This window comes from Ipomoea nil, unplaced genomic scaffold, assembly GCF_001879475.1.
Source record: "Ipomoea nil cultivar Tokyo-kokei standard unplaced genomic scaffold, Asagao_1.1 scaffold3054, whole genome shotgun sequence".
Classification (NCBI taxonomy): domain Eukaryota; kingdom Viridiplantae; phylum Streptophyta; class Magnoliopsida; order Solanales; family Convolvulaceae; genus Ipomoea; species Ipomoea nil.
In genome coordinates, this window is record NW_017619482.1 from 491,236 (window position 1) to 498,565 (window position 7,330).

The 7,330-nt window shown below is 38.1% G+C and overlaps 1 protein-coding gene across 1 annotated transcript; it reads left to right on the forward strand.

Annotated features, from left to right (window-relative positions):
* The first annotated feature begins 2,344 nt into the window (after positions 1–2,344).
* On the forward strand, positions 2,345–4,685 carry LOC109163971 (putative transcription elongation factor SPT5 homolog 1). The gene has a single exon (XM_019312705.1). It carries the CDS (start codon positions 2,345–2,347, stop codon positions 4,679–4,681), a length of 2,337 nt encoding a protein of 778 aa, XP_019168250.1. The 3' UTR covers positions 4,682–4,685.
* The last annotated feature ends 2,645 nt before the right edge of the window (positions 4,686–7,330 follow it).

Consider the following 7,330-nt stretch of genomic DNA (forward strand, 5'->3'; position numbering starts at 1 on the left):
TTTTCCTCCATAATATTTTAAATTGTCTTAGAATTGAAATATCTCTACTTGAAAGATAGACAGCATACCCTTTAAAGCTCTATAAAGCTCAATCTCTCATACTCTGAGTCTGTGGGTGGTCACTGTTGCCTTGGTGTGTAATCGGGTGGTGGTTTCTGCTATGACTTGGCCATTTCGGCAGTGGTCGGGTTTCGGGATATTCTCCGTGTTATGTTTCGCTGTCTTGAATGGTGCTTAGCCGAGGATTTTAGGTCTTTGGTCCTAGAATCTGTATTGCCTGAGCTTAAGGGTTATGTTGACCCCTCTGTTCCTACTCCATGGATTTTTGACTCTGAAGTGTCACGCCTCCGGTTTCTTTACTCCTGTGCCTCTGTTTCTGTTCTTCAATGTCTGCCGCAGGGTAACCTCCCTGTGGCTGCATTGGCAGATTGGGTTGGGGGTAAGGATGGGGAGTTTATTTTTCTTAATTTGTTTGACTTACCTCCGAGGGTGTGTGCTTTGCTTGCTCATGATGATGTCCCCTCGGTGTTCTTTGAGGATTATGACCCACCTTGAACTGAGGTTTCTGTTTACTTGATGTTCTTATGCTTTTGATGAAAAATGAAATATAATTGAAAAAAAATTAAAAAATAAAATAGAGAAAAATGAAAAGAAAACAAAAAGGAAAAAGAGAATGAAAAGAATCGAAAAAAGAGAAAAGAGAAAATGGAAAGTATAAGGAAAAAGAAGAGAGAAAGAGAAAAAGAGAAGAGAGTGTGTTTGCTGGCTGTTGGGAGGCAATGATGGCTTGGCTATATGTCAGGTCTAGCCTCAACAACGCAGGAGTCAGCGGTACAAGAGGCACCCTAGTTTGGGCTGAACGGTGGCCGGGCAGGATTTATCAAATCCGTTGACCTAGTTAGGCCTGCTACTGGCCTATAGTAGCCGAGTCCCTTCTAGGCTCCAAGTGGGGCGGGTTATATATGATGGGGGTTGCCTAGTTGTTCGTGTCTTTCCTCTACTTTGCTATCTCTTTTTCTATAATTTTCTACTTTTGTTTTCACCAAATTTTGTTTGACAGTGGGAGTGGGTTACTTTTTGTTCTACCCTGCTCCCTTTTTGCTTGCTTGAATATTTCTTGGCCTCTGAGGTTTTATTGGTCTGTTGCTTCGTTTAGTTTGACCATTGTGGGTATTCTTTGAACAGATCATGCCTCAACGTTGGTGCAAGCGGTATGAAATTGCATCCTGGCCCGGGCTGAACGGTGGCCGGGTAGGGGTTCATCAAATCTGTTGGCGGTTTGTCCAGGCTTGCTGCTGGCCCATAGTAGCTAATCCCGTTAGGGTTCTGGTTATTGAGTTGGTGATGTGTCCTTGTTTGGGCATATGAGACTTTATCGCTATTGGCTGGCCTGTGTTCCATTATTTTGGCCTGTGCCCTTTGAGGTAGCCTATGTGCCGTTTCTTTGCAAAATTGGTGCATTGCAAGATGAGCGTGTTTTAGCCAGCCGATAGCCTTACGCCATGGGGTGACATACGTTATGTTGCCGGGCTTCCGACTGCTACTGGTAGACCTGAAGTTTTGAGGATGATTTCGTATCTCCACTACAACTCTCTTTTTATTATTTTATTTATGTTTAGACCTGGCCTATTATTTGGGCTTGCGTCCATTTTTTTATTTCCTTCATTCTTTCAATCATTATTGCATGGACCATGGTACACACAATTGTGTGGACCATAAATAAAAAGTACATTTTTAATATACTAAGGGTACATTATTTATGTACGTAAGATACATTTTTTGAAAGTACATTTTTAATATACTTTTAAGTACAAAAATAATGTACTTTTAATATATTAAAAATGTAAATGATATTCCGACCATGGTTCATGCAATAATTTGCCTCTCTTTAGACTTGGCCTATTACTTGGGCTTGGGTCCATTCTTTGTTAAAGTCTTCTAAATTAGTATAGGCCCCTTCTTGAGGCATCAATATCTTATACGGTCACTCTTGGGCCAAAAAAAATAATAATAAAAGTTATAGTTCGAATCCCTGTCAAAGTAGGAATTCACACTCTCACAAGGTTCAACCGTTCAATGAAAAGAAAGTTGATCGAGAAACTATATAAAGACCTCCCACCCAGAAGAATAGCTCACGCCTTCAATTCTCCATATTCTGCCATGAGAGCATAAGAAGTACTGAGAAGAAAGTTTCTCACTTAAAGTAATATTGGCGGAGTTGAGTTTTTCACTGCTTTAAATATCGTCATCAGTGTGATTCCTTATATATTTCACGCAAAAAGTGTATACAATTTTCGAACACAATCAACTTCACTCTTCTCTGAATTTCGGAAGCAAATTAACCATGGCAAGGAGGCGTGACGAGGAAGATGAGGAGGAATTGGAGCCGGAGGACGACTACCAGGAGGAGGATGAGGAAGAGGAAGAGAAGGAGTATGCCGGGAAGAAGCGGTCGAGATCGGATTACATTGACGAAGATGATGAAGATGAAGAGGACGACGACTATGGAGGTCGTAAACGTAACAAGAAGAGGTCTGGCTCTCATTTTTTTGATCTTGAGGCCGCTGTTGATAGCGACGATGAAGAAGAAGAAGAAGAAGACGGTGAAGATGACTTCATTGTGGATGGTGGAGCTGATATAGCCGATGAATATAATTCAAGAAACATTGATCGTCGTCAAATTCTTCTCTCACGGGAGGACGAAGACGAAGACTTCGAGGCACTTGAGAGAAGCATCCAGGCTAGATATGCAAGGTCAAGTGATGATGATGAGGAAACTACTAATGATATAGACCAGCAAGCCCTTTTACCAAGTGTCAGAGATCCCAAGTTATGGATGGTCAAATGTGCGATTGGCCATGAGAGGGAGGTTGCTGTGTGTCTAATGCAGAAATGTATTGACTCGCAAATTAGGTCTGTTATAGCACTTGATCATCTTCAAAACTATATATACATTGAAGCACACAAAGAGGCCCATGTTAGAGAGGCATGCAAGAATATGCGCATGATATATCCCGCAAAAATAATGCTTGTTCCAATCAAAGAGATGACTGGTGTCCTTTGTGTTGAAAGCAAAGCAGTTGATCTTGGCAGGGATACTTGGGTTAGAATGAAGACTGGAACTTATAAAGGGGACCTTGCAAAGGTTGTGGATGTAGATAATGTAAAACAGAGAGTTACTGTGAAGTTAATCCCAAGGGTTGACTTACAAACTCTTGCAAACAAATTGGAAGGGAGGGAAGTTCCAAACAGAAAAGCATTGATTCCTCCCCCACGTTTTATGAACATAGATGAGGCTCGAAAGATGAATGTACGTGTTGAGCGTAGGCGAGATCTAATGACGGGTGACTATTTTGACAAGATTGGTGGCATGATGTTTAAAGAGGGATTTCTGTATAAAACAATGGCTATGAAATCAATTAGCAGTCAGAATATTGAGCCAAGTTTTGATGAACTTGAGAAATTCCGTCAACCTGGTGAAAGTGATATGGGTAGTTTGTCAACTCTATTTGTGAATAAGAAGAAAGGTCATTTTATGAAGGGTGATCGCGTGATTGTGGTGAAAGGGGATTTGAAGAACCTGAAAGGATGTGTTGAGAAAGTAGAGGAAAATACTGTTCACATCAGACCAAAAGAAAACAACCTTCCTAAAACAATTGCGGTTTGTGACAAGGAGCTTTGCAAGTATTTTGAACGTGGAAACCACGTAAAAGTTGTATCCGGTGCGTCTGAAGGTGCGACGGGTATGGTTGTATCTGTTGAGGGGCATGTGGTGAACCTAGTCTCTGATATCACTAAGGAGATTATACGTGTATTTGCTGACACTGTTGTGGTAAGCTCTGAAGTAACATGTGGTGCCACTCGAATTGGGGACTATGAGCTCCATGACCTTGTGCTACTAGAGGATGAGAGTTTTGGTGTGATTATAGGAGTAGAGAGTGAAGGTTTCCAGGTTCTTAAGGGGGTTCCCAAAGAAGGTGAGGTAGCACTTGTGAGTCTAAGGGAGATAAAAGCCAAGGTTTACAAGAAAGGGAGTGCACATGATCGGTATCAGAATGGATTAGCGGTGAAAGATGTGGTCAAGGTTTTTGAGGGACCTTGCAAGGGAAAACAAGGGCCAGTGGAACACATATACAGAGGAATGGTGTTTATTTATGACCGTCATCACCTTGAGCATGCTGGCTTTATATGTGCCAAGGCACAGTCTTGTGTTTTGTTTGGTGGATCAAGGCCAAATGGTGATAGAAAAGCCGGTCCCTTTTCATCAAGCTTTGGACGTGTTCCACAATTGCCAATAAGATCGTACTGGGGTGGTCCACCCAAAAATTTTGGAGGAAGGCATGGACACAATGCTTTAATTGGTGCTGATGTTAAAATTCGGGTTGGGCCATTAAAAGGATGCAAAGGACGTGTTGTTAATTTGAAAGGAAGTTCAGTCTTAGTTGAATTAGAAGCTCAGGTGAAAGTTGTTACAGTTGATCGTGGTCATATTGTGGAGAATGTAAATGTTAGAACACAGCTAAGGGAACCATCCAGATATGAATTTGAGAGTGAAACCCCATCACATCCTTCACGAACTCCACTCCATCCCATTATGACTCCCATGAGAGATCCTGGAGCGGCAACACCTATCCATGATGGTATGAGAACACCAATGCGGAATAGAGCATGGAATCCATGAGTCCACCTAGATAAAAACCAATAGTTGTGGTTGTTATTTATTTTCCATTGTAATATATATACAAAATACAGTAATATTTTTCTTTCTAGTCTGATTTTTAAATTTTGTACTGTATAAATATAGCACTAAATTAGTTAATTTAAATTGAATTATAAATAATTTGAGTAAAAAAAAAAAGGAAAAGGTATTATTTCATGCTTATAACTCCACACTTAGCAAATACTTAGCAAGTAATGATCATGCTCTTTAAGTCCAAAATATATACTTCAAATTCTAGCAAATTCTCTTTACTGTAACTAGAGGTGTCCAATCGGTTAACCGAACCGTTTTAACCGAACTAAATTAATCAAAATTTTTTCTTTAACCGTTAACCGAACCGAAGTTTGCTCTACTGAATTCACCGAACCGAATTTTTTTTTGAGTTAATCGGTCGGTTAACCGATTAACCGAACTTTTTAAAGCTAAAATTTAAAATTCTAAAAATAACACCTAAACTAATAAATCCAATTAAAATAAAATACATATCATAATAAATTCATAACAAAATATAAAAAACATGAATTATAAACTCCAAACATCCATAACTTCAAATTAGATTTATATTTGGAATAAGGTTCAAATTGCACACCAACATGCAATTAGGCCACCCAACTCAAAAAACCTACAATTAGGTCCCTTAACTACCCAAATTCATGCAATTTCATAAAAAATGACTTGTTTAGCTGTTGATACGCTGACGTGTCGGTTACCAAATTAAAAAATATTTTTTTAACTTTTATTTTAATAATTTTAAATAAAAACTTATTTTAAAATTAAAAAAAAAAAAAACAAAAAAACAATCTGCCCCTTCGTCTCCGGCCAGCCATGGAGAACCCTTCGTCTCAAATACTAAAATAATAATCGTGGATGAAAATTGCTACTAAAGCAATAGTCGTGGATGAAAATTAGTAGGAATTAAACATGTGGACTAAAACTGTTATTTTGCTAATACTTGTAGAACCAAAATTGGTATTTGCTCATACAATGACTTAGCAAGAGTCCAGGGGGAGACAACAATGGTGTTAATGCTGTTCTCATAGCCATGGGATCAAAACTAGCCAATTAGTCTTGAAGTCTACTATCATAGTAGTTCAATACTAGTTGGGACATTTTGTCAAACACTTAGGCTACAAGTCTCCTCTTAATCTTCTTCTCTCAAAGTAAGATAAAGATTGTGATTAGTGCAACTAATTAGTGTTTTACGTACTCTCATAGATAAAACACAATTCCATAAATTCTCAAGCACAACTAGGCCTACTACACATAACATGTCAAATGAGTAACTACACACACCAAGAGCCCTAGCTAGTTCATAGAAGCTAAGATTCCTTTATGCAATTGATTCCATTGAAACATCTAAGAGTAAGCTTAATCTAAATCGCATAGAAATTCTAGCTACTCATGATTGGACATTCAAAGTAAACCATAATCAATAGTATTCCTTAGGTATTTGAGAACTCTATTCAAGGCATGACGATATATTATATATTAGGATTACTAGTATCACTGCTGGAAATTATGGAATTTTTGACTATTTGAAAGTAATCTTAAATCAAGTCGAAAGTCTTGTTCCGACCACTTTTGGTATCCGGAAAAACCTTTGTTGCTATTTCCGACCACTTTTTACTTTCGAATTGATTTAAGATCACTTTGAGGTGGTCGAAAATTCCATAATTTCCAGCGGTGTATATCTACCCAATTTGCCTACCATATAGGCAATATCTGATCGAGGTCTAGTCTTTTATACATAAGACAACCAAAGACAACCAATCACCCTTGAATATTCCAATTGAGACACTGGACTTCCCACATTAAGAGCCAATTGTAAAGCAGAATTCATAGGTGTTGAAATCGAAGCACAATCAAAATAATGATTAAACTTCTTTAGCACTTTATAAAACTAATGAGATTGTGTCAAAATAATTGTTCTATCATTTTTCATTATCCTAATTATAAGGATAACTTCTATTTGATGAGATAATTGTGATTAGATTAACTGAAGTTGTTACAAAGTATGTAGTCCTATTAAGAATAGGAAAGCTAACCTAAACCTTTAACACATATGTTTCATAGAGGAACTAGAACTCAGAAATTCCTTAGTGGCTTTCAGAAAGTCCAAATTAGCCAACACAGCCTGATCAGATCATGTCATTACTTAAGAGCCTGTTTCAAGCCATACAAAGATTTTATCAACTTGCAAACTTTATTTTCTTGCCTTTTGACAATTTAAACTTTCAGTTGTTTTATATACACCTCCTCCTGCTAAGATCTTGTGGTCTAATGGCACCAAGGTTGGACTCTCATATGGGAAGTTGTGAGTATGAGCCTCAGTAGCATTCAAAAATATACACCTCCTCCTCCAATTCACCATTCAGGAATGACGTCATCATATCGAGGAGCCATCAACTCTCATTGTCTTCTTGAAAATCAATTTACAACCAACAAGTTTACAAGCTAGTGGAGGATTAGTTAAAATCCAAGTATTATTACCAATTAATTATTGAATTCATTTCATATTGTATTGCTTTCCAGAAAGAAACATTTTAAGACTCCATAGCCTCATCAAAAGTCCTAGGATAATCCTCCTCCACATTGTATAAATATAATGAA

What these genes read in the sequence shown, in the direction of transcription:
- LOC109163971 (XM_019312705.1), top strand. Translation starts at nt 2,345, where the DNA reads ATGGCAAGGAGGCGTGACGAGGAAGATGAGGAGGAATTGGAGCCGGAG.